This window comes from Tachyglossus aculeatus, chromosome 8, assembly GCF_015852505.1.
Source record: "Tachyglossus aculeatus isolate mTacAcu1 chromosome 8, mTacAcu1.pri, whole genome shotgun sequence".
Lineage (NCBI taxonomy): Eukaryota > Metazoa > Chordata > Mammalia > Monotremata > Tachyglossidae > Tachyglossus > Tachyglossus aculeatus.
In genome coordinates, this window is record NC_052073.1 from 36,940,862 (window position 1) to 36,968,403 (window position 27,542).

Below are 27,542 nucleotides of genomic sequence, written 5' to 3' on the forward strand. Positions count from 1 at the left end.
CGGAGGAAAAGTTCCCCAGAAGGAAGATGGCAAATAGACAACCTTTTTCCTCATGATTTTTCTTTCAGTCTCTCTGCTGTTACCAGGGGGAATTTTCCTAACGGCTTTCCCATTAATATAGAATCCACATTCAAGGCCTAGAGGTGGTAGTTGAGGAGAAAAGTGTGTGAAAGAGGACACTGAAGGGAAATAAAAAACCGCTGGAAGGAAAAGAATCGTGTTAACGGAAAAATGGAACTGTTGAAAGAGCACAGGAAAACATTAAGCTGCTCATTAGTCCACAGAGCAGACATTTTTCATTTCTACCGTTTAAGCGGTTTTCCTCGGTGGAGATTCTGAACCTGCGTCCAAAGGGTAGTTCGGCTTTGGCGAGTCCGAGGTTGGAAATCTGCATCCAAGCCCTTGTGGAAGCAGAGGAGCAGCGTGATTTGGTGGAAAGATCCCAGGTTTGGGAGTCAGAGGTCGTGGATTCTAATAATAATAATAATAATGACATTTGTTAAGCGCTTACTATGTGCCAAGCACTGTTCTAAACGCTGGTGGGGGGGGGATACAAGATAATCAGGCTGTCTCACGTGGGGCTCACAGTCTGAATCCTCATTTTACAGGTAAGGTAACTGAGGCCCAGAGAAGTGAAGTGACTCGTCCAAAGTCATACAGTAGACAAGTAGGGGAGCCGGGATTTGAACCCATGACCTCTGACTCCCAAGCCCGGGCTCTTTCCACTGAGCCACGCTGCTTCCCTTGAGCTCAGCTCCGCCACTTGTCAGCTGTGTGACTTTGGGTAAGTCACTTCACTTCTCTGTGCCTCAGTTCCCTCATCTATAAAATGGGGATGAAGACTGTGAGCCCCACCGGGGACAACCTGATCACCTTGTGTCTACCCCCGCGCTTAGAACAGTGCTTAGCACATAGTAAGTGCTTAACAAATACCATCATTATTATTATTATTATTTTGGTAAGTCACTTAATAATGGCATTTATTAAGCGCTTACTATGTGCAAAGCACTGTTCTAAGCGTTGTGGAGGTTACAAGGTGATCAAGTTGTCCCACGGGGGCTCAAAGTCTTCAACCCCATTTTACAGATGAGGGAACTGAGGCACAGAGAAGTTATGTGACTTGCCCAAAGTCACCCAGCTGACAGTTGGCAGAGCCGGGATTTGAATCCATGACCTCCGACTCCAAAGCCCGGGCTCTTTCAATCAATCAATCAATCAATCAATCAATTGTATTTATTGAGCACTTACTATGTGCAGAGCACTGTACTAAGCGCTTGGGAAGTCCAAGTTGGCAACATATAGAGACGGTCCCTACCCAACAGTGGACTCACAGTCTAAAAGACTGGGCCACGCTGCTTCTCAAGTCATTTCACTTCTCTGTGCCTCAGTTCCCTCATCTATAAAATGGGGATTAAGACTGTGAGCCCCACGGGGGACAACCTGATCACCTTGTATCCCTCCAGCGCTTAGAACAGTGCTTGGCACATAGTAAGCGCTTAACAAATACCATCATCGTCATTATTATTATTATTGGTGGTGGACTGGTTCCATTAGACGGTCAGATCTTTGGGAACAGGGAACGTGTCCAACCAACTGCATTGTTTTCTTCTCTCCCAGGCGCTCAGTACAGCGGCCTGCGCATCCTAGGCGCTCCATAAGTACAATCGATCGATCGATTAGACGGGACCATGTGGACAACTTGCTTCCTGCTCTTCCCCGTCCTGGCGGCTCCAGCTTGGGGTGACCCCGGTGTCCGTCTGAGGCTTGGGGTGGATTTCATGAATCGGGGTGAGTGAACCCCTCGGCCTTCGGCAGCCGATCTAAAGTCCAGCTCCAATTCCTTCATTCCATCGGATTTATTGAGAGTTTTCCTGTGGGTAGAGCACTGGACTGAGCGCTTGGGAAGTACAAATGGGCCACAATCAATCAATCAATCAATCATCTTTATTGAGCGCTTACTGTGTGCAGAGCACTGGAGTAAGCGCTTGGGAAGTCCAAGTTGGCAACGTATAGAGCCGGTCCCTACCCAACAGTGGGCTCACAGTCTAGAAGGGGGAGACAGAGAACAAAACAAAACATATTAACAAAATAAAATAAATAGAATCATATATAGGTATATATAATATATAAATAAATAAAATAAAATATGAATAAAATAAGTAGAATTATATATATTACATATAGATATATAAATATATGTATATATTTACAGTAAGTGTGAACATGATGGATTGATTGGTAGATTGCAAGTGCGTTGCGGGAAGAGATAGCGTCAGTTAATTCTGTTGGACTCTCCCAAGCGCTTAGAACATTCCTCTGCACATGGTAAGCGCTCAGTAAATACGACTGATTGGTAGATTGTAAACTCCTTGAGGGGCGAGATTATAGCAACTAACTCTATTAGACTCTCCCAAGCTCTTAGAACAGTGCTCTGCACATGGTAAGTGTTCAATAAATACAATTGATTGGCAGATTATAAGCTCCTTGAGGGCAGTGATCATGTCAACTAACTGTACTGGACTCTCCCAAGGGCCAAGAAGTGGGGATTAGAACCCAGATCCTTCTGACTCCCAGCCTGGACACAACTAACATGGAGTCAGTCTGGTCTGGAATCTGCTCCCGGAAGAGGGTAGGGTAGGGGGTGGCTTCCTGTTCACTGTAATAATAGTAATAATTATTACTACTAATAATTAATAATTATTAATTATTATGGGATATAATAATCCCAACTCTGCCACCTGCCTGCTGTGTGACCTTGGGCAAGTCACTTAACTTCTCTGAGCCTCAGTTCCCTCATCTGTAAAATGAGGATTAAGACTGTGAGTGGGACAACCTGATCACCTTGTAACCCCCCAGCACTTAGAACAGTGCTTAGCACATAGTAAGTGCTTAACAAATACCATTAATAAATAATAATAATAATAATAATAATAATAATAATAATAATAAAATAAAGGCAGAGATAACCCCCTAAAGAATCCGGGCCCGGGAGTCCGAGCCCCTGGGTTCTAATCCCGCCTCGGCCCCCTGCCTGCCGCGTGACCTTGGACGAGTCCCTTGCCTCCGTTTCAATCAATCAATCCCTCGCTGGTATTTATTGAGTGCCTCCTGCTTGCAGAGCACTATACTAAGCGCTTGGGAGGGTTTCCTCATCTGTAAAATGAGGATGAAACCCCAAGGATCGGTTCCGTCCGGATCACGCCCAGCCTAAGGCCTCCGGTTCTTCTGGCACAGCGCTCAGCGCCCAGTGGGAGCTTAATGGACGCCACCCCGAGGATTGTTAACTCTTGGGGTCTTTGGGAATGGGATTTCAGCTGTCCAGGATGCCATGGATGAAAGTCAGGTTCTTCAGAAAATGGCCGCAGAAGCCAGCAAGAAGACTCCGGGGGACAAAGCCATTAAAGGCATCTCAGGGTGAGCTAGACAAACCCGCCTTCGACTGGGGAGGGTCTAGACTATGTATTGAGCACTTCTTGGGTCCAGGGTACTGTACTGAACGCTTGGGAGAGTCCAGTACAACACAGCAGATACATTCCCTGTCCACAGATGAGCTGGCAGTCTAGAGGGGGAGGCAAATCAGTGGTATTTAATAATAATAATAATAATAATGTTGGTATTTGTTAAGCGCTTACTATGTGCCAAGCACTGCTCTAAGCGCTGCGGTAGATACAAGGTGATCAGGTTGTCCCACGTGGGGTTCAGTCTTCATCCCCGTTTTACAGATGAGGAAACTGAGGCCCAGAGAAGTGACTTGTCCAAAGTCACACAGTTGACAAGGGGTGGAGTCGGGATTAGAACCCACAACCTCTGACTCCCAAGCCCGGGCTCTTTCCGCTGAGCCGCGCTGCTTCTCTAAGTGAGCGTTTACTACGGGCAGGGGCTGTGTCTATTTATTATTATATTGGACTCCCCCAAGAGCTTAGTACAGTGCTTTGTACACAATAAGCTCTCAATAAATACGATCGAATGAATGAATGAAAGGACAGGGATGAATCAATCAATCAATCGTATTTATTGAGCACTTCCTGAGTAGAGAGCACTGTACTGAACGCTTGGGAGAGTCCAGTACAGCAGAAGTGGTGGAGAAGCAGCGTGGCTCAGTGGAAAGAGCCCGGGCTTTGGAGTCAGAGGTCATGGGTTCAAATCCTGCCTATGCCAATTGTCAGCTGTGTGACTTTGGGCAAGTCACTTAACTTCTCTGGGCCTCAGTTTCATCTGGAAAATGGGGATTAAGACTGTGAGCCCCCCGTGGGACAACCTTGTAACCTCCCCAGCGCTTAGAACAGTGCTTGGCACATAGTAAGCGCTTAAAATAAGCGCTATAAAAAATAAATGCCATCATTACCATTACCATTACCTATTCCCTGCCCACAAAGAGCCGAATGGGGAGACAGTCATTATTAAGCAACCAATCAATCAGTGGTATTTAGTGAGTATTTACTTTGTGCAGAGCACTGTACTGAGCGCTTGGGAGAGTCCAATACAACAGCAGCGTGGCTCAGTGGAAAGAGCCCGGGCTTGGGAGTCAGAGGTCGCGGGTTCTAATCCCGGCTCCGCCGCTTATCAGCTGTGTGACTCTGGGCAAGTCGCTTCACTTCTCTGGGCCTCAGTATCCTCATCTGGAAAATGGGGATGGAGACTGTGAGCCCCACGGGGGACAACCTGATTGTCTTGTATCTACCCCCAACAGGGGACAACCTCATCACCTTGTAACCTCCCCAGCGCTTAGAATAGTGCTTTGCACATAGTAAGCGCTTAATAAATGCCATTATTATTATTATTATTATTATTATTATTATTATTATTATTACTACTACTACTACTATCCCTGCCACAATAGTTGACGGTACTATGATGGTTTATAGGAGTCCCTAAAACGGTGTGTGTTGGGAATAGGAGGCTAGGCCCATGATTTTGGTGTATTGGACTCTCGCAAGCGCTTAGTACAGCGCTCTGCACCCGAGGAGCGCTCAGTACATAGGACTGACTGACCATCTCTGTCCCGGCTATCGGCAGGATAGCGGTGAAAGGCCTCGGGGCCCCGATCATCACCCTGGAGTTTCTGCCCGGAGTGGGGATTTTCCAATGCGTGTCCACGAAAATCTTCATCAGCGGAAAGAGGTGAGAAGGTGGAATCAGATCCCCTGAAGCCCCGAAGCCCGCTGGAAAAATCCCAAAACTGGGATCTTGGTCATCTTATTATTATTATTTTTTAACAGTATTTCCTGATCATTCAATCGTATTTATTGAGCGCTTACTGTGTGCAGAGCACTGATAATGGTATTTGTGCTCAGTGGAAAGAACCCGGGCTTGGGAGTCAGAGGTCGTGGGTTCTAATTCCGGCTCCGCCACTTGTCTGCTGTGTGACTTTGGGCCAGTCGCTTCACTTCTCTGGGCCTCAGTTCCCTCATCTGTCAAATGGGGATTAAGACTGTGAGCCCCCCGTGGGACAACCTGGTTTACCTTGTATCCCCCCAGCGCTTAGAACAGTGCTTCGCACATAGTAAGCACTTAACAAATACCACAATTATTATGGTTATTATTCTCTGTGCCTCAGTTACCTCCTCTGTAAGATGGGGATGAAGACTGTGAGCCCCACGTGGGACAACCTGCGTTTAGAACAGTGCTTGGCACGTAGTAAGCACTTAACAAATACCACAAGTATTATGATTATTATTCTCTGTGCCTCAGTTATGTTATCTCCTCTGTAAGATGGGGATAGCAGTGTGAGCCCCTCGTGGGACAACCTGATAACCTTGTATCTATCCCAGCGCTTAGAACAGTACTTGGCACATAGTAAACGCTTAACAAATACCATTATTATTATTATTGTTATTATTAAGTGCTTACTATGTGCCAAGCACTGTTTTAAGCGCTGGGGTAGACACAAGGTAACCAGGTTGTTCCTCGAGGGGCTCACAGTTTTAATCCCCATTTTACAGATGAGGTAACTGAGGCACAGAGAATAATAATCATTATCAGTTAACCAGTTTGTGCTCGGGGATTCCTGTGGATTGATTGTTTGGAGAAGCAGCGAGGCTTAGTGGAAAGAGCCCGGGTTTGGGAGTCAGAGGTCGTGAGTTCTAATCCTGGCTCCACCACTTGTCAGCTGTGTGACTTTGGGCAAGTCACTTCACTTCTCTGGGCCTCAGTTTCCTCATCTGGAAAATGGGGATGAAGACTGTGAGCCCCACGCGGGACAACCTGATGACCTTGTATCTATCCCAGCTCATAGACGCTGGAGGGAGAACGTGGATCCCCATTTTACAGTTGAGGAAACTGAGGTCCGGAGGAGTGAAGTGAGTTGCCCACGGTCACACAGCAAACAATGAGCGGAGCTGAGATTATTTCTGATCCCCTTCTGATTCCCAGGCCCGGGATCTAATAATAATAATAATAATGATGATGATGATAGTATTTGTTAGACGCTTACTATGTGCAAAGCACTGTTCTAAGTGCTGGGGGGATACAAGGTGATCAGGTTGTCCCACGTGGGGCTCACAGTCTTTATCCCCATTTTACAGATGAGGGAACTGAGGCCCAGAGAAGTGAAATGACTCGCCCAAAGTCACACAGCTGACAAGCGGCGGAGGCGGGATTAGAACCCACGACCTCTGACTCCCAAGCCCGGGCTCTTTCCACTAAGCCACAGTGCTTCTTGGCTAGAGCAGTGCTTAACACATAGAAAGCGCTGAACAAATTCATTCATTCATTCAATCGTATTTATTGAGCGCTTACTGTGTGCAGAGCACTGTACTAAGCGCTTGGGAAGTACAAATTGGCAACATAGAGAGACGGTCCCTATCCAACAACGGTTACCATCATTATTATTGACGGGAAAAGGTTTCAAGCGGAAGAGAAGCAGCGTGGCTCAGTGGAAAAGAGCCCGGGCTTTGGAGTCAGAGGTCGCGGGTTCAAATCCCAGCTCTGCCACTTGTCAGCTGTGTGACTTTGGGCAAGTCACTTCACTTCTCTGGGCCTCAGTTCCCTCATCTGTAAAATGGGGATGAAGACTGTAAGCCCCACCTGGGACAACCTGATTACCTTGTATCTACCCCAGCGCTTAGAACAGTGCTTTGCACATAGTAAGCGCTTAACAAATACCAACATTATTATTATTATCCGAGGGGAGTCCTTGGAAAACTTATTTCTTTCCCTTCCCTGCAGCTTTATGGGGGGAAGGATGGAAATTTCTCTGGTGTTGAATATCACAGCCACGGACAGACTGCTGATGGACAACGACACCAGACTCCCCGTTTTTCAGAGCGAAGGTTGTGTGGTGATTCTGGTCAGCGTCAAGACCAACCTTCCCAGCAAGTGAGTTTCCATCCCTCTTACCTCATGGTGGACGGTGAGTGTGTCCTTGGGTAAGCGTTTAGTACAGTGCCTGGCACATAGTAAGCGCTTAACAAATACCATTATAACTATTATGACAGGAGGGTACTTCAGCGTGGACGGTGTGGTGATTGTGTGTTTATAATAATGGTGTTTATTAAGCGCTTACTATGTGCAAAGTACTGTTCTAAGCGCTGGGTTCTATAGAATAATAATAATGATGGCATTTGTTAAGCGCTTACTATGTGCGAAGCACTGCTCTAAGCGCTGGGAGGATACGAGGTGATCAGGTTGTCCCACTTGGGGCTCACAGTCTTAGAGAAGCAGCGCGGCTTAGTGGAAAGGGCTTGGGACTCAGAGGTCGTGGGTTCTAATCCCGGCTCTGCCACTTGTCAGCTGTGTGACCTTGGGCAAGTCACTTTGCTTCTCCGTGCCTCAGTTACCTCATCTGCAAATTGGGGATAACACTGTGAGGCCCACGTGGGACAACCTGATCACCTTGTATCTACCCCAGCGCTTAGAACAGTGCTTGGCACATAGTAAGCGCTTAACAAATATTAACATTATTATTATTATTAAACCCCATTTTCCAGATGAGGTAACTGAGGTCCAGAGAAGTGAAGTGACTTGCCCAAAGTCACACAGCTGACGATTGGCGGAGTCGGGATTTGAATCCATGACCTCTGACTCCAAAGCCCGGGCTCTTTAAACTGAGCCACGCTGATTCTCTGCTGCTTCTCATCTTATATGATGGGAGATTGCCTGAGGAAGCCTTATTCATTCATTCAATCATATTTATTGAGCGCTTACTGTGGGCAGAGCACTGTACTAAGCGCTCGGAAAGTACAATTCGGCAACAGATAGACACAATCCCTACCCAACAACGGGCTCACAGACTAGAAGGGGGAGACAGACAACAAAACAGAAAAAGTAGACTTTATTATGGGTTCTCGGATAATGGGAGAATACTTATGATGGACGGTGAGATGATTGTGTGTGGGGTTTTCTTTTTGAAGTTTTTTTAAGCGCTTACTATGTGTCAAACACTGTTCTGAGTGCGACAGTTGGTACAAGGTAATTAGGCCGGACACAGTCCCTGTCCAGCTTGGGGCTTCCAGTCTAAGTTGGAGGGAGAACGTGGACTCCCATTTTACAGTTGCTGTTTCTCGGATGTTGGGAGATTATGGGAGAATATTTTATAATGGACAGTTATATTAGGTGTTCTCAGAAGACAGGTGATGACATGAAAATACATTATAATGGACCGATAGATTGTGTATTCTAGGATGAAGGGAAATTATGGGAGGATATTTTATCACTGACAGATTAGGTGTCCTCAGATGATGGGAGAGTACAGAAGAATGCATTATAATGTGTGGTTATAGTGTGTATTTTTATATAATGTTTAGTTTATAATGTTATATAATGGTTATATAATGTACTGTTACAACATTTAATATGTTTTATATAATGCTTAGAACAGTGCTTTGCACATACTAAGCGCTCAATACATGCCATTATTATTATTATTAATGTTGGATTGCATCCTAATGTTAGACTGCATCATAATAAATTATAATATATGGATTCATTCATTCATTCAGTCGTATTTATTGAGCGCTTACTGTGTGCAGAGCGCTAAGCGCTTGGGAAATACAAGTCGGCAACATCTGGAGACGGTCCCTACCCAACAACGGGCTCACAGTCTAGAAGCGGGAGACAGACAACAAAACAAAACATGTGGACAGGTGTCAAGTCATCAGAATAAATAGAAGTAAAGCTAGATGCACATCATTAATAATATAAATAGGATCAATCAATCAATCATATTTATTGAGCGATTACTGTGTGCAGAGCACTGTACTAAGCGCTTGGGAAGTACAAGTTGGCAACATATAGAGACGGTCCCTACCCAACAGTGGGCCCACAATCTAGAAGGGGGAGACAGACAACAAAACAAAACATATTAACAAAACAAAATAAATAGAATAGATATGTACAAGTAAAATAGAGTAATAAATATGTATAAACATATATACATATATGCAGGTGCTGTGGGGAGGGGAAGGTATAGGATAGTAAATATGTATAAGGATGGATGCATGATGCGTGGATGTATCATGTATTTTCATATACTGTTGCATTATCACTGTGGGCAGGGAATGTGTCTGTTATTGTATTGTACTCTTCCAAGAGCCTATAACAGTGTTCTGCACACAGTAAAAGCTCAATAAATACGATTGATTGATTGATTGATTGATTTCTGGAAAAGTAAGCTTTGCTTTTTGGAGCCTTCTCATCTGCAATTTTTGGGGGGCGTTCTTGAATTCCCCCCTTCTAGACTGTGAGCCCGGTGTTGGGTAGGGACCGTCTCTATAATGTTGCCAACTTGTACTTCCCAAACGCTTAGTCCAGTGCTCTGCACACAGTAAGCGCTCAATAAATACGATTGAATGAATGAATGATTCCTGCTGTCCATTCACATTCATAACTTCATTCACTAATGCACCTATCTCTTGCGTTCTGATCTAGCGTGCTTCCCAAAATGGTGAATAAATTTCTGGATAGCACCCTCCAAAAAATGCTTCCCACCCTGGTAAGTCTGGTGTGATTTCAAGCAATCAATCAATGGTATTTATTGAGCACTTACTATGTACATTCATTCATTCATTCATTCATTCAATCGTATTTATTGAGCGCTTTCTGTGTGCAGAGCACAGGACTAAACGCTTGGGAAGTACAAGCAGAGCATTATACTGAATTCCAATACAACAGAATTAGCAGACACGTTCCCTGCCTGCCCATAAGGAGTTTACAGTCTAATAGAAATAAACATACGGTCGGCTGTCCAAGGGGAAGGGAGGATGGGGCTTGAAATTTTAACTGAATTTTCAATTTGAATCTTACCAAATGAGGAAACCAAGGCACAGAGAGGTGATGTGACTCACCCCAGGTCACCCAGCAGGCCCTTGGCGGAGCCAGGATAATAAAATCAGTCAATCAATCATATTTATTGAGCGCTTACTGTGTGCAGAGCACTGTACTAAGCGCTTGGGAAGTACAAGTTGGCAACATATAGAGACATTCCTTACCGAACAGTGGGTTCACAGTCTAAAAGGGGGACTTGGTAATAGTATTTGTTAAACGCTTACTATATGCCAGACACTGTACTAAGCACAGGGGGAGATACAAGCTCATCAGGTTGGACCCAGCCCCTGTCCCCCATGGGGTTCACAGTCTTCATCCCCGTTTCACAGACGAGGGAATCGAGGCACGGAGAAATGAAATGACTGGCCCAAGGTCACAGAGCGTTAGAAATCCCCTCCCCACTCTCAAACCCCTAAACCTGGAGCTTAGACGGGAGAGCAGTGTGGCCTAGTGGATAGAGCCTGGGCCTGGGAATTAAGGGAGCTGCGTTCTCATCCCGCCACTTGTCTGCTGTGTGACTTTGGCTAAGTCACTTCACTTCTCCGGGCCTCAGTTCGCTCATCTGTAAAATGGGGATTAAGGCTGTGAGCCCCACGTGGGACAACCTGATCTCCCTGTATCCTCCCTAGCGCTTAGAACAGTGCTTTGCACATAGTAAGCGCTTAACAAATGCCAATTATTATTATTATTATTATTATTATTATCCAGGCCTCGGTTTCCTCCTCTGTAAAATGGGGTTTCCATCCCCATTCTCCTCTCCCCTCCTACTCAGTCCGTGAGGCCCTTGTGGGACGGAGACTGTGTCCAACCTGATGATCGGGTATCTCCCTCTGTTGCTTAGCACAGTGCTTGGCACATAAGCGCGGATCTTCCAGGCCAGAAAGACCTGGATTCTCATCCTGGCTCCGGCGCTTATCCGATGGGTGACCTTGGGCAAGTTACTTCACTTCTCTGGGCCTCGCTTCCCTCATCTGGAAAATGGGGGTGAAGACTGAGCACCAAGGGGGACAACCCGATGACCTTGTCTCTACCCCAGTGCTTAGAACGTTGCTTGGCACATAGTAAGCGCTTAACAAATACCATTATTATTATTATTATTAGCTCGTATCTACCCCAGCACTTAATACATTGCGTGACACATAGTAAGTGCTTGACAAATACCGTCATCATTATTATTATTATTGCCAAATACCACTATTATTGTCGTTATTATGGTCATCATTATAATTATCAATCAATCAATCGTATTTATTGAGCGCTTACTGTGTGCAGAGCACTGTACTAATTACTATTAATGATAATAACGATAATAATAAGAAGAAGGAATCCTTAATGCTAGACTAACCCCTGGCCCGGGCTTTCTTTCTTTTGCAGCTGTGTCCTGCTATTGATGTAGTCCTGAAATACGTGAACAAGAAATGGGAGACTCTACAAAGTGTGTTGGGCTGGGGTCAATTCAACACTTTTTTCCCTTCCAAGACCCTCCCCGCGCCCCCCCCCCCCCCGTCAGGGACCTTAAAACTCTGATTTTCTTATAATCATAATGATATTGGTATTTGTGTCAAACACTGTTAGTATGTGTCCAACACTGTTCTAAGCACTGGGGTAGATCCGAACTAATCAGGTTGGACGCAGTTTCTATCCCCATTTTATAGACGGGAGAACTGAGGGAAGTGAAGTGACTCGCCCAAGGTCACACAGCAGACGAGGGGAAGAGCCGGGACGATAACCCAGATCAATCAATCAATCGCATTTATTGAGCACTTACTGTGTGCAGAGCACTGTACTAACCCAGATCATCATCAATCTTATTTATTGAGCGCTCACTATGTGCAGGGCACTGTACTAAGCGCTTGGGAAGTGGGCTCTGCCTGCTAGGCCTCACTGCTTCCCCTCTTCGACCCCGCTGCATGGAAATGTTGATCGTCTAATGGATGTGGAACACTGTACTGAATACCTACTGTGTGTACTGTTAACTGCCGAGTGCAGAGCACTGTACTTAGTGTCTGCCCTGGGCAGAGCACTATAGAGGCCAGCCTCAGAGTGGAGAGCACTGGACTGCCTATTAATAATAATGGTATTTGTTAAGCACTTACTATGTGCAAAGCGCTGTTCTAAGCGCTGGAGGGATACAAGGTGATCAGGTTGTCCCACGTGGGGCTCACAATCTTACTCCCCATTTTACAGATGAGGTAACTGAGGCACAGAGAAGTGAAGTGACTTGACCAAAGTCACACAGCTGACAATTGGCGGAGCCGGAATTTGAACCCATGAACTCCAAAGCCTGGGCTCTTTCCGCAGAGCCACGCTGCCTATTGTGTGCAAAACACTATATTGGACAGTTGCTGAGTGCAGAATGCTGTACTGAGCGCCTTCGGTATTCAGAGCACTGAACTAAGTGCCTACTGAATGCAGAACACTCAATTTATCAACTGCTATTATTATTATTATTACTAGTGTGTGATTGTGAGCCCCATGCAGGATCATCATCATCATCATCATCATAATGGCATTTATTAATCGCCTACTATGTGCAAATCACTGTTCTAAGCGCTGGGGTAGATACAAGGTAATCAAGTTGTCCCACGTGGGGCTCACAGACTTAATCCTCATTTTCCAGATGAGGGAACTGAGGCCCAGAGAAGTGAAGTGACTTGCCCAAAGTCACACAGCTAAGTGGCGGAGTCGGGATTCGAACCCATGACCTGTGACTCCAAAGCCCGGGCTCTTTCCACTGAGCCACGCTGATGCTCACCAGGCCTGCTTATTGTTCTTTTTATTGTCACTGGGTGCCTGTGTGTGTCTTGTGTGTTTCTGAGCAGCTCCGATTCCAGTGGGCGAGACAGGGAACGTCACCTACTCTGTGCAGAGCGCTCCGCTCACTATGCCTGCTTACATCCAAGTGGAGCTCAGTGTAAGTGTCCGGCTGGGTGTGTGGGGGGCGGTGGGGAGGTGGTCTCTGGGGTAAACTCTTGTCTCTCTACCTTCTCTCCCTCCTGCTTTCATTCATCCAGTTGTATTTATTGAGCCGTTTTTATTCATTCTACAATATAATAATAATAATGGCATTTGTTAAGCGCTTACTATGTGCCAAGCACTGTTCTAAGCGCTGGGGAGGATACGAGGTAATCAGGTTGTCCCACATAATGATAATGATAATGATGGCATTTGTTAAGCGCTTACTATGTGCCAAGCACTGTTCTAAGCGCTGGGGAGGATACGAGTTAATCAGGTTGTCCCACATAATGATAATGATAATGATGGCATTTGTTAAGCGCTTACTATGTGCCAAGCACTGTTCTAAGCGCTGGGGTGGATACGAGGTAATCAGGTTGTCCCACATAATGATAATGATAATGATGGCATTTGTTAAGTGCGTACTATGTACCAAGCACTGTTCTAAGCGCTGGGGAGGATACGAGGTAATCAGGTTGTCCCACATAATAATAATGGTAATGATGGCATTTGTTAAGCGCTTCCTATGTGCAAAGCACTATTCTAAGCGCTGGGGAGGATAGGAGGTAATCAGGTTGTCCCACATAATAATAATAATAATGATAATGATGGCATTTCTTAAGCGCTTACTATGTGCCAAGCACTGTTCTAAGCGCTGGGGAGGATACGAGGTAATCAGGTTGTCCCACATAATGATAATGATAATGATGGCATTTGTTAAGTGCGTACTATGTACCAAGCACTGTTCTAAGCGCTGGGGAGGATACGAGGTAATCAGGTTGTCCCACATAATAATAATGGTAATGATGGCATTTCTTAAGCGCTTACTATGTGCCAAGCACTGTTCTAAGCGCTGGGGAGGATACGAGGTAATCAGGTTGTCTCACATAATGATAATGATAATGATGGCATTTGTTAAGCGCTTACTATGTGCCAAGCACTGTTCTAAGCGCTGGGGAGGATACGAGGTAATCAGGTTGTCCCACATAATGATAATGATAATGATGGCATTTGTTAAGTGCGTACTATGTACCAAGCACTGTTCTAAGCGCTGGGGAGGATACGAGGTAATCAGGTTGTCCCACATAATAATAATGGTAATGATGGCATTTCTTAAGCGCTTACTATGTGCCAAGCACTGTTCTAAGCGCTGGGGAGGATACGAGGTAATCAGGTTGTCTCACATAATGATAATGATAATGATGGCATTTGTTAAGCGCTTACTATGTGCCAAGCACTGTTCTAAGCGCTGGGGAGGATACGAGGTAATCAGGTTGTCCCACATAATGGTAATGATAATGATGGCATTTGTTAAGCGCTTACTATGTGCCAAGCACTGTTCTAAGCGCTGGGGAGGATACGAGGTAATCAGGTTGTCCCATGTAATGATAATGATAATGATGGCATTTGTTAAGCGCTTACTATGTGCCAAGCACTGTTCTAAGCGCTGGGGAGGATACGAGGTAATCAGGTTGTCCCACATAATAATAATGACGGCATTTGTTAAGCGCTTACTATGTGCAAAGCACTGTTCTAAGCGCTGGGGAGGAATACAAGGTGATCACATTGTCCCAGGTGGGGCTCATAGTCTTAATCCCCATTTTCCAGATAAGATCACTGAGGCTCAGAGAAGTGAATTGACTTGCCCAAGGTCACCCAGCAGACATGTGGGGGAACCGGGATTAGAACCCATGACTTCTGACTCCCAAGCCCGGGCTCTTTCCACTGAGCCGTGCTGCTCCTCTCCCAGTCTTGATCCCCATTTTGCAGATGAGGGAACTGAGGCCCAGAGAAGAGAAGTGCCTCGCCCAAAGTCATACAGCTGACAAGGGGCGGAGTTGGGATTCGAACCCACGACCTCCGACTCCCAAGCCCGGGCTCTTTCCACAGAGCCATGCTGCTTCTCAATATGTATATTTGTACTTATTTATTATTCTATTTATTTTATTAATGATGTATATATACCTATAATCTATCGATGCCTGTCTAATTGTTTTGTTTTGCTGTCTGTCTCCCCCTTCTAGACTGTGAGCCCGTTGTTTGGTAGGGATTGTCACTAAGTGTGGCCGAATTGTACTTTCCAAGCGCTTAGTACATTGCTGTGCACACAGTCGGCGCTCAATAAATATGATTGAATGAATGAATGGAGCAAACACATTCCCTTCCCTCTAATGCCAACCTAGAATAATAATAATAGTAATAATTATAATAATAGAGAAGCAGCGTGGCTCAGTGGAAAGAGCACGAGCTTTGGAGTCAGAGGTCATGGGTTCAAATCCCGGCTCTGCCAACTGTCAGCTGTGTGACTTTGGGTAAGTCACTTAACTTCTCTGTGCCTCAGTTACCTCATCTGTAAAATGGGGATTAAAACTGTGAGCCCCCAGTGGGACAACCTGATCACCTTCTAACCTCCCCAGCGCTTAGAACAGTGCTTTGCACATAGTAAGCGCTTAACAAATACCATTATTATTATTAATAATAATCAGGGGTATTGGTTAAGTGCTTTTACTATGTGCCAGGCACTGTACTAAGCGCTGGGGTGGATACAAGCAAATTGGGTTGGATACAGTCCCTATCCCACGTGGGGCTTACGGTCTTCATTTCCCATTTGACAAATGAGGAAACTGAGGCACAGAGAAGGGAGGTGACAACGCAAAGTCACACAGCGGACCGGTGATGAAGCTGGGATTAGAATCCACGTCCTCTGTCTCCCAGGCCTGGTTTTTTTCCACTAAGCCACGCTGGTCCCCTCGTAGTGTTAGCAGAACTACTTATTGAGAGGTGAGGCACTGTACTAGATGCTTGGGAAAGTCCAAAACGTGAAAGAGACATGTTCTTTGCCTGCAAACAGCTTCCATTTTCCACCAGGCTGTTGTGTTTATTCTCAAGTCAGAAGCCGCGTGGATAGTGGATAGAGCCCAGGCCCGAGAGTCAGAAGGACCTGGGTTCTAATTTCACCACTTAGCCGTGTGACTTTGGGCAAGTCACTTCCCTTCTTTGGGCCTCAGTTCCCTCAACTGTAAAATGGGGATGAAGACTGTGAGCGCCACGTGGGACATGGACTGTGTCCAACCCGATGAACTTGCATCTACCCCAGTGCTTAGTACAGTGCCTGGCACAGAGTAAGCACTTACTAAATAACACACACACACACACACACACACACACACACACACACACACACACACACACACACACACACACTAAAGTCCAAGGGCCCAAGCCATTTTCTCTCATTCTCCAGCCCACAGTCCAGGCGGAGTCAGGCTCCCCGATGAAAATTCCGGATGACGGAGTGGTTCATATTCCAGAAGGCTTTGCACCAGGCTCTTCCCAAATTATCCTGTCTCCGGCTTTCTTCAAGGCCGGGTTCCTTCTCCTGAAAAACTCCTTCAACGTGGACGCTGTGAGTTAGTCCCGCGGAGTTGGGTGGAGGGGGAGCTTCTTACATTTAGGCCTCGAGCTCGTCTATCTCCCTGCCGATCCCTCGCCCACTTCCTACCTCCGGCCTGGAATGCCCTCCCTCCTCATATAATAATAGTCAGCTGTGTGACTTTGGGCAAGTCACTTCACTTCTCTATGCCTCAGTTGCCTCATCTGTAAATTGGGGATGAAGACTGTGAGCCCCCCGTGGGACAACCTGATCACCTTGTAACCTCCCCAGCACTTAGAACAGTGCTTTGTGCATAGTAAGTGCTTAATAAATGCCATTATTATTATTATTACTAAGCGTTTGGGAGAGTCCAATTCAACAGAGTCAGTAATGATCCTTGCCCACGAGGAGCTGATGACCTCGCAATCCATCAAAGGTATTTATTGAGGGCTTTCGGTGTGCAGAGCACTGTTCTAAATGCTCGGGAGAGTCCAATACAAGAGAATGGGTAGTCAGGTTCCCTGCCCACAACCAGCTGACAGTCTAGAAGGGGTTCGAAGGATTTTCCCACCTCTCAGCCTCTGAAGATGAGGGTGAAGTTGAGCGCGCTCCCTAAAATGTCAATGAAGCCAACTAAAAGCCTCCTGCAGTTCCACGGGACGGTGGCCTTGTTCAAATCGGCGCCTTCGCCCCTCGTTGTCCTGAAAACGGTGAGTGATGGGGAAAATCTCCAAGGCAGCACCGGGAATCGGGAAGGGGAAAGGCCACGAGAAGCAGCGTGGCTCAGTGGAAAGAGACCGGGCTTGGGAGGCTGAGGGCATGGGTTCAAATCCCGACTCCGCCACTTGTCAGCTGGGTGACTTTGGGAAAGTCACTTCACTTTTCTGGGCCTCAGGGACCTCATCTGGAAAATGGGGATGAAGACTGTGAGCCCCACGTGGGACAACCCGATCACCTTGTATCTCCCCCAGCTCTTAGAACAGTGCTTGGCAAGTAGTAAGCGCTTAACAAATGCCATCATTATTATTATTAAAATGAGGATTAAGACTGTGAGCCCCATGTGGGACAACCTGATTACTTTGAATCCCCCCCAACCCAGTGCTTAACAGTGCTTGGCAAAGAGTAAGCACTTCACAAATGCCATTATAATTATTAAAATGGGGATTAAGACTGTGAGCCCCACGTGGGACAACATAATTACTTTGTATTCCCTCCCCCCAGCGCTTAGAACAGTGCTTGGCACATAGTAAGCGCTTAACAAATACCTTCATTATAAAGGCCACAACTCTGGGGGCAGGGGATGCCCAGGATGACCCCTTAGGAGCACTGTCTTTTTCCTCTCCTCTCCTTCTCCATCATCCGTGAAAAGAGCATGGGTTTGGGAGTCAGAGATCATGGGTTCAAATCCCGGCTCTGCCAGTTGTCAGCTGTGTGACTTTGGGCGAGTCACTTCACTTCTCTGGGCCTCAGTTCCCTCATCTGTAAAATGGAGATTAAGACTGTGAGCCCTCCGTGGGACAAGCTGATCATTCATTCATTCAATCGCATTTATTGAGTGCTTACTGTGTGCAGAGCACTGTACTAAGCGCTTGGGAAGTACAAGTTGGCAGCATATAGAGACGGTCCCTACCCAACAGTGGGCTCACAGTCTAGAAGGGGGAGACAGAGAACAAAACAGAGCATATTAACAAAATAAAATAAAAAGAATAAATATGTACAAATAAAATATATGAATAAATAGAGTAATAAATCTGTACAAACATATATACATATATACAGGTGCTGTGGGGAGGGGAAGGAGGTAAAGGGGGATGGGGAGGGGGAGGAGGAGGAGAGGAAGGAGCGGGATCAGTCTGGGAAGGCCTCCTGGAGGAGGTGAGCTCTCAGTAGGGCTTTGAAGGGAAGTAGGGCTTTGATCACTTTGTAACCTCCCCAGCGCTTGGAACAGTGCTTTGCACATAATAAGTACTTAATCAATGCCACCATTATTATTATTATCTGTGCTCTAGGATCAGCGGTGGCCGCAGGGAGAGGGAAGAAAGAGGCCATCTTCATTCCATCGTATTTATTGAGTGCTTACTGTGTGCAGAGCACTGTACTAAGAGCTTGGAAAGCACAATTCGGCAACAGAGACAGTCCCTACCCAACAATTTTATTTATTTTACTTTGTTAATATGTTTTGTTCTGTTGTCTGTCTCCCCCTTCTAGACTGTGAGCCCGCTGTTGGGTAGGGACCGTCTTTATATGTTGCCAACTTGTATTTCCCAAGCGCTTAGTACAGTGCTCTGTGCACAGTAAACTCTCAATAAATATGATTGAATAATGATAATAATAATATTGATGGCATTTACTAAGCTCCTACTATGTACAAAGCACTGTTCCTCTCCCCCTCGTCCCCCTCTCCTTTCCCCCATCTTACCTCCTTCCCTTCCCCACAGCACCTGTATATATGTATATATGTTTGTACATATTTATTACTCTATTTATTTATTTTACTTGTACATATCTATTCTATTTATTTTATTTTGTTGGTATGTTTGGTTTTGTTCTCTGTCTCCCCCCTTTTAGACTGTGAGCCCACTGTTGGGTAGGGACTGTCTCTATATGTTGCCAACTTGGACTTCCCAAGCGCTTAGTACAGTGCTTTGCACACAGTAAGCGCTCAATAAATACGATTGATTGATTGATTGATTGTTCTAAGCGCTGGGGAGGTGATCAGGTTGTCCCACGGGGGGCTCACAGTCTTAATCCCCATTTTCCAGTTGAGGGAACTGAGGCCCAGAGAAGTGAAGTGACTTGTCCAAAGTCATCCAGCTGACAAGTGGCGGAGCCGGGATTTGAGCCCATGACCTCTGACCCCAAAGCCCGCGCTCTATCCACTGAGTCACGCTGCTTCTCATGAATGAATGAATGAAGGGGCTCACAGTCTAGAAGACTTGGATGGAGTCTGGGGGTGTGGGAAAAGGGGCTCCCGGATCAGCGGATTGAGGGGGCCTGTCTTGGTTTTCTACCCACAGCGCTTCAACTTGGGGGTTCAGTTTTCCGCCACAAGCGACAGGGTGCGAATGACCTCAGCTTTGGACAGGTATACTGGCCTCCATTTTCTCCCTGGCCTCCCTGCCTCCTGTCTCTCCCCACTCCAGTCCACACCTCGCTCTGCTGCCGGGGTCGTTTCTCAACAAAAACGTTCAGTCTACGTCTCCCCACTCCTCAAAAACCTCCAGGGAATCCTCTAGACTGTCAGCTCGTTGTGGGCAGGGAATGGGAATGGAGAAGCAGCGTGGCTCAGTGGAAAGAGCACGGGCTTTGGAGTCAGAGGTCAGGGGTTCAAATCCCGGCTCCGCCAAATGTCCGCTGTGTTACCTTGGGCAAGTCACTTAACTCCTCTGAGCCGCAGTTACCTCATCTGTAAAATGGGGATTGACTGTGAGCCCCACGTGGGGCAACTTAATCACCTTGTATCTTCCCCAGCGCTTAGAACAGTGCTTTGCACATAGTAAGCGCTTAACAAATGCCATTAAAAAAATGGGTCTCTTGTATTGTTCTGTGGACTCTCCCAAGCATTTAGTACAGTGTTCCGCACACAATAAGCGCTCAGTACATACCATCGACTCACTGCCTGCCCCTTCTCTGCAGCAGACAGAAACTCCTCACCTCTAGACTGTCAGCTCCTTGTGGGCAGGGAACGGATCTAGAAGCAGCGTGGCTCAGTGGAAAGAGCCCGGGCTTTGGAGTCGGAGGTCATGGATTCAAATCCCGGCTCCGCCACTTGTCAGCTGTGTGACTTTGGGCAAGTCACTTCACTTCTCTGGGCCTCAGTTCCCTCATCTGTAAAATGGGGATTAAGAGTGTGAACCTCCCGTGGGACAACCTGATTACCTTGTAACCTCCCCAGCGTTTAGAACAGTGCTTTGCACATAGTAAGCACTTAATCAATGCCATCATTATTATTATTATCCGTGCTCTAGGATCAGCGGTGGCCACAGGGAGAAGGAAGAAAGAGGCCATCTTCATTCCATCGTATTTATTGAGCGCTTAATAAATCCCATTATTATTATTATCTAGCAACTCTGTTGGTTTGAACTCTCCCAAGTGCTTAGTACAGTGCTCTGCACACAGTAACCACTCAAATCATGTGTATTTTTAAATGGCATTTATTAAGCGCTTACTATGTGCACGGCACTGTTCTAAGCACTGGGAAGGTTACAAGGTGATCAGGTTGTCCCACGGAGCGCTCACGGTCTTAGTCCCCATTTTACAGATGAGGGAACTGAGGCCCAGAGAAGTGAAGTCTTCTAGACTGTGAGCCCACTGTTGGGTAGGGACCGTCTCTATATGTTACCAACTTGTACTTCCCAAGCGCTTAGTACAGTGCTCTGCACACTGTAAGCGCTCAATAAATACAATTGATTGATTGATTGAAGTGACGACTAAAGTCACACAGCTGACAATTGGCAGAGCCGGGATTTGAAACCATGACCTCTGACTCCAAAGCCTGTGCTCTTTCCACTGAGCCATGCTGCTTCTCTATTTGTACATATTTCCCTATTTTATTAAAGAAATAAAATATAGCTATATTCTATTTATGTTATAGATTATAATATATGTATATATAGATCATATATTCTATTTATTCTGATGGTATTGACGTCTGTCTACTTGTTTGGTTTTGTTGTCTGTCTCCCCCTTCTAGACCGTGAGCCCGCTGTTGGGTAGGGACCGTCTCTATAAATTACCGATTTGTACTTCCCAAGCGCTTAGTCCAGTGCTCTGCACACAGTAAGCGCTCAATAAATACGATTGATGGAATGAATGAATGAATGAAATCTCGGGCAAGTCACTTCACTTCTCTGTGTCTCAGATACCTCATCTGTAAAAGGGGGATTAAGACTGGGAGCCCCCCGTGGGACAACCTGATCACCTTGTAATCTCCCCAGCGCTTAGAACAGTGTTTTGCACATAGTAAGCGCTTAATAAATGCCATTATTATTATTATTATTACTCAGACCTATTAACCTGTCTCCCATTTCTTCCTTCTCCTCAGATCTCCTCATTTTTCGGTGGCTTCTTCCTCCAAGCGGGGTTTGGATGTAAGTTCTCCTACTGATTGACGAGGGGCACCGGGAACAGAGACTGTGGAAAAGTTTTGGGAAGGAGGCTCAGGACAGAGGGGCTGGGAAGACACTTCCTTGGTCAATCGATCAATCCATCCATCAGTGGCATATAGTAAGCGCTTACTGTGTGCAGAACGCTGTACTGAGCGCTGGGGAGAAGTCCACTGTAACAGTTGGCGGACGAATTCCCCGTCTATAATAATAATAATGATGGTATTTGTTAAGCGCTGACTATGTGCCAAGCACTGTTCTAAGCGCTGGGGGAGATACAAGGTTGCCCCCCCGTGGGGCTCCCAGTCTTCATCCCCGTTTTCCAGATGAGGTCACTGAGGCACGGAGAAGTGAAGTGACTTGCCCAAAGTCACCCAGCTGACAAGTGGCGGAGTCATCATCATCAATCGTATTTATTGAGCGCTTACTAAGTTCAGAGCACTGTACTAAGCGCTTGGGAAGTACAAATTGGCAACATATAGAGACAGTCCCTACCCAACAGTGGGCTCACAGTCTAAAAGGGGGAGAAAAAGTCGGGATTAGAACCCAAGTCCTCTGACTCCCAAGCCCGGGCTGTTGCCACTAAGCCACGCTGCTTCTCAGTTATAACGAGCTGTAACGGATTTACAATTAAACAGTGCTATTTCTTGAGCGCTTACTGTGTGCAGAGCACTGGATTCGAGCGCCTGGGAGAGTCCAATACAGCAGAATTAGGAGACACGTTCCACCTGCATTCTTTGAGCTCGTTGTGAGCTGGGAATGCAGCTGTTTATTGTTACATTGTACTCTTTCAAGAGCTTTGCATAGTGCTTTGCACACAGTGCTCAATAATAATAATGGCATTTATTAAGCGCTTACTATGTGCAAAGCACTGTTCTAAGCGCTGGGGAGGTTACAAGGTGATCAGGTTGTCCCACGGGGGGCTCACAGTCTTCATCCCCATTTTCCGGATGAGGTAACTGAGGCCCAGAGAAGTGAAGTGACTTGCCCAAAGTCACCCAGCTGACAATTGGCGGAGCCGGGATTTGAACCCATGACCTCTGACTCCAAAGCCCGGACTCTTTCCACTGAGCCACGCTGCCTCTCAATAAATACGATTGAATGAACGAATGAATTTTGAAGGATGGTTTTATTTTATTTATTTATTTCTGTGGTGCTTGTTCATTCATTCATTCATTCAATCGTATTTATTGAGCACATCCTGTGTGAAGAGCACTGTACTAAGCGCTTGGGAAAGACAAGTCAGCAACATATAGAGACGGTCCCTACCCAACAACGGGCTCACAGTCTAGAATTAAGCGCTCACTATGTGCCAAGCACTGTACCAAGCACTGGGGTTGAAAGAAGCTAATCCAGTTGGACACAGTCCCTGTCCCACAGAGGGCTCACCGTCTTCGATCCCCATTTGACAGATGAGGCAACTGAGGCACAGAGAAGAGAGGCGACTTGCCCAAGGTCACACAGCCGAGAAGTGGCGGAGCCGGGATTAGAACCCAGGTCCTTCTGACCCCCAGACTCGGGCTCTATCTGCTAGGCCACGTCGCTTCTCGCAACACCCAACATCGCGCATCGGTAGTATTTACTGAGCTCCCATTCTGTGCAGAGCACTGCGCTAAGCGCTAGAGAAGCAGCGTGGCTCAGTAGAAAGAGCCCGGGCTTTGGAGTCAGAGGTCATGGGTTCAAATCCCGGCGCCGCCAGTTGTCAGCTGTGTGACTTTGGGCAAGTCTCTCTGCCTTAGTTACCCCATCTGTAAAATGGGAATTAAAACTGTGAGGCCCATGGGGGACAACCTCATCGCCTTGTATCCCCCAGCGCTTAGAACAGTGCTTTGCACATAGTAAGCGCTTAATAAATGCCATTATTATTATTATTATTATTATTGGGGGAGTAAATTAGAATTAGTAGACACGATCCCTGCCCTCAAGGAACTTACGGTTTGGTGGGAGAGACACAGTAAAAAAATTCCAGGTAGGAAGGCGAAACTAGAGGCGGAGGGGAGCGAGGTGTCTATCAAATGTTCAGCCGATTCAGAAGTGCTAAAGTTGCGGTAAGGAATAAAACACGGTGTGAACATGAGAAATTATCAATCAATCAATCAGTTGCGTTTATTGAGCGCTTACCTTGTGCAGAGCGCTGTACTGAGCGCTCAGGAGAGTCTGCTACAGCAGTTGGTAGACATATTCCCCTACCCACGACCAGTTGACAGTGTATCAGGCAAACGTAGGTATTTATTGAACAGTTACTGAGTGCAGAGCACTGTACTAAGTGCTTGGAAGAGTCCGACACAACAATCAATCGATAGTATTTATTGAGTGCTTCCTATGTCAGAGCACTGTACTAAGCGAATGCAATAGAACGAGCTGACAGCCTAGAGAGGAAGACATATTCATATGTCTATTCATATGAATAAATAAGTAATTTATAATGTAGAATTTAAAGATTTGTGCACAAATGCTGTAGGGTTGGTTTTGGGGATGTCCAAAGGTCACAGATTCAAGTGCAAAGACAACGCACTGTTTATTGTTATATTGGACTCTCCCAAGCGCTTAGTACAGTGCTCTGCACCCGATAAGGTGCTCAATAATACGATTGACTTGAATGAATGAATGAATGATGCGTGTTCTAAGAAGGACTGCCATTCTAGAGGGATTAAGCAGCGTGGCTCAGTGGAAAAGAACCGGGGCTTTGGAGTCAGAGGTCATGGGTTCAAATCCCGGCTCTGCCAATTGTCAGCTGTGTGACTTTGGGCAAGTCGCTTCACTTCTCTGTGCCTCAGTTACCTCATCTGTGAAAAAAATGGGGATTAAGACTGTGAGCCCCTTGTGGGACAACTTGATCACCTTGTAACCTCCCCAGCGCTTAGAACAGTGCCTTGCACATAGTAAGTGCTTAATAAATGCCATTATTATTATTAGTAGTAGTAGTATTAATCAGGGGAGGCCTCCTGGAGGAGATGGGCTTTTAGTTGGGCTTTGAAGATGGCAAGAATGGTGGTCCTCCAAATGTGTAGGGGTCAAAGGTGAGAGAGAGGAGAATGAGGCTCGGGGGATAGATCTCCCCGTTAGATTGTAAATCCCTCAAGGGCCTGGCGAAGTGGACAGAGCCCGGGCTTGGAAGTCAGAAGGTCCTGGGTTCTAATCCCGGCTCTGCCACTTGTCTGCTGCGTGACCTTGGGTAAGTCACTTCCCTTCGCTGGACCTTAGTAACCTCATCCGTAAAATGAGGACTGAGACCGTGACTGGGACTGGGACTGGGTCCAAATCTATTTTCAGTGCTCAGAACAGTGCTTGGCACATAGTAAGTGCTTAACAAATACCATTATTATTATTATTATTATTATTAAGAGCTTACTGTTTGCCAGGCACTGTACTAAGCGCTGGGGCAGATACACGGTGATCAGTTTGTCCCAGGTGGGGCTCACGGTCTTAATCTCCATTTTCCAGATGAGGGAATTGAGGCACAGAGAAGTGAAGTGACTTGCCCAAAGTCACACAGCAAACAAGTGGTGGAGCCGGGATTAATAATAATAATGGCATTTATTAAGTGCTTACTATGTGCAAAGCACTGTTGTAAGCACTGGGGAGGTTACAAGGTGATCAGGTTGTCCCACGGGGGGCTCACAGTCTTAATCCCCATTTTCCAGATGAGGGAACTGAGGCCCAGAGAGTGAAGCGACTTGCCCAAAGTCACACAGCAGGTAAGTGGCAGAGCCGGGATTAGAACCCACGATCTCTAACTCCAAAGCCCGGGCTCTTGCCACTAAGCCACGCTGCTTCTCTTACCAAATACTACCTCTGTTGGGCTCCCCCAAGGATTCAGTACAGCGCTCAGTACATAGTAAGCGTTCAATAAATACCATGACTAATTGATCTCCGGGCCAAGGCTGGACCTCAGATATGGAGTTGGGACAGAGGCAGCGCAGAGAGTCCAATACAGAGTCCGAGTCCAAAACCAACCTTACAGCATTTGTGCACAAATCTTTAAATTCTTCATTATAAATTATTTATTCGTATGAATGTCTGTCTTCCCCTCTAGGTTGTCAGCTCGTTCTATTGCATTCGCTTAGTACAGTGCTCTGCCATAGGAAGCACTCAATACATACCATCGATTGATTGTTGTATCGGACTCTTCCAAGCGCTTAGTACAGTGCTCTGCACACAGTCACCCCCAGAGCCCCCCCAAACCTCGGTTTATTGACCTGCATATCTCTCATTTTCAGAAGAGGAAACTGAAAGGACTCCTCATCCGCTCGATCCGGACTGTCTACGTGCCGGCTGTCAATGGTGAGGGCGGGAGGATGGGGAGGACGCGCGATTGGCTTGGAGTCAGAGGTCCTGGGTTCTAATCCCGCTCCACCACTTGTCTGCTGCGTGACCTTAGACAAGTCACTTCACTTCTCTGGGCCTCACTTGCCTCATCTGTAAAATGGGGATGAAGACTGTGAGCCCCACGTGGGACAACCAGATTACCACAGCGCTTAGAACTGGGCCTGGCACAGAGTAGGCCCCTAACATTCATTCATTCATTCAGTCGTATTTATTGAGCGCTTACAGTGTGCAGAGCACTGGACTAAGCGCTTGGGAAGTCCAAGTTGGCAACATAGAGAGACGGTCCCTACCCGACAGCGGGCTCACAGTCTAGAAGACAAATACCGTTATTATTATTATTATCAATCAATCAATCAATCGTATTTATTGAGCGCTTACTGTGTGCAGAGCACTGTACTAAGCGCTTGGGAAGTCCAAGTTGGCAACATATAGAGACGGTCCCTACCCAACAGTGGGCTCACAGTCTAAAAGGGGGAGACGGAGAACAAAACCAAACATACTAACAAAATAAAATAAATAGAATAGATATGCACTGGTAAAATTAATAAATAAATAGAGTAATAAATATGTACAAACATATATACATATATATATATAATATGTAATTGTTATTGTTGTTATTATCACCCAAGATCCTGGATCCCAGAAGGCGCTGGTTGGCTTGTTCCCTGTGAACCTGGTTGGCCGGATCCTTGAGGATTCTGCTTGACTATAACCCTGGGAAGGCTAGTTGGAGGGATCCTTGGGGATTCCGGTTGGCTAGACTTCCAAGGATGCTGGTTGCCTAGGTCACCACGGCTGCTGGTTGGCTAGATATTTGGGGATTCTGATTAATAATAATAGTAATGATGGTATTTGTTAAACACTTACTATGTGCCAAGCACTGTACTAAGCGCTGGGGGGGATACAAGGTGATTAGGTTGTCCCACGTGGGGCTCACGGTCTTCATCCCCATTTTACAGATGAGGGAACTGAGGCCCAGAGAAGTGAAGTGACTTGCCCAAAGTCACTTCAAGATCACAAAGTGACTTGATTGGCTAGAACACCGCAGATGCTAGTTGGCTGGATCCCTAGGGACTCTTGTTGGCTGGATCCTTGAGGATTTTGGTTGGCTGGATCCCTTAGGACTCTGGTTGTCTAGATCCTTGAGGATTTTGGTTGGCTGGATCCCTGAGGACTCTGGTTGGCTAGATCCTGGATTCCTGAGGACTCTGGTTGGCTGGATCATTGAGGAATTTGGTTGGCTGGATCCCTGAGGATTTTGGTTGGCTGGATCCCTGAGGATTTTGGTTGGCTGGATCCCTGAGGACTCTGGTCGGCCAGATCCTGGATCCCCAAGGACTCCGGCCGGCTAGATAATAATAATAATGATGATGATGGTGGCATTTATTAAGCACTTACTATGTGCAAAGCACTGTTCTAAGTGCTGGGGAGGTTTCAAAGTGATCAGGTTGTCCCATGGCGGGGGGGCTCAAAGTCCTAATCCCCATTTTCCAGATGAGGGAACTGAGGCCCAG

The 27,542-nt window shown here is 46.4% G+C and overlaps 1 protein-coding gene across 1 annotated transcript; it reads left to right on the forward strand.

Moving 5' to 3' along the window:
- The first annotated feature begins 1,688 nt into the window (after nt 1–1,688).
- On the forward strand, nt 1,689–27,281 carry BPIFB6 (BPI fold containing family B member 6). Its single transcript, XM_038750071.1, has 13 exons — nt 1,689–1,788; nt 3,315–3,414; nt 5,017–5,121; nt 7,168–7,317; nt 9,868–9,931; nt 11,638–11,698; nt 13,086–13,177; nt 16,463–16,624; nt 17,152–17,301; nt 19,609–19,676; nt 21,636–21,681; nt 25,917–25,980; nt 27,151–27,281. The coding sequence occupies exons 1-13, from the start codon at nt 1,689–1,691 to the stop codon at nt 27,279–27,281; spliced, it is 1,293 nt and encodes a 430-aa protein (XP_038605999.1).
- The last annotated feature ends 261 nt before the right edge of the window (nt 27,282–27,542 follow it).

Excerpts from the sequence above, each read along its gene's own strand:
- BPIFB6 (XM_038750071.1), top strand. The coding sequence starts at position 1,689 with ATGTGGACAACTTGCTTCCTGCTCTTCCCCGTCCTGGCGGCTCCAGCT. Across the intron at positions 5,122-7,167 it reads ATCTTCATCAGCGGAAAGAG|CTTTATGGGGGGAAGGATGG; the intron begins GTGAGAAGGTGG and ends CCTTCCCTGCAG. Across the intron at positions 11,699-13,085 it reads GAAATGGGAGACTCTACAAA|CTCCGATTCCAGTGGGCGAG; the intron begins GTGTGTTGGGCT and ends GTTTCTGAGCAG.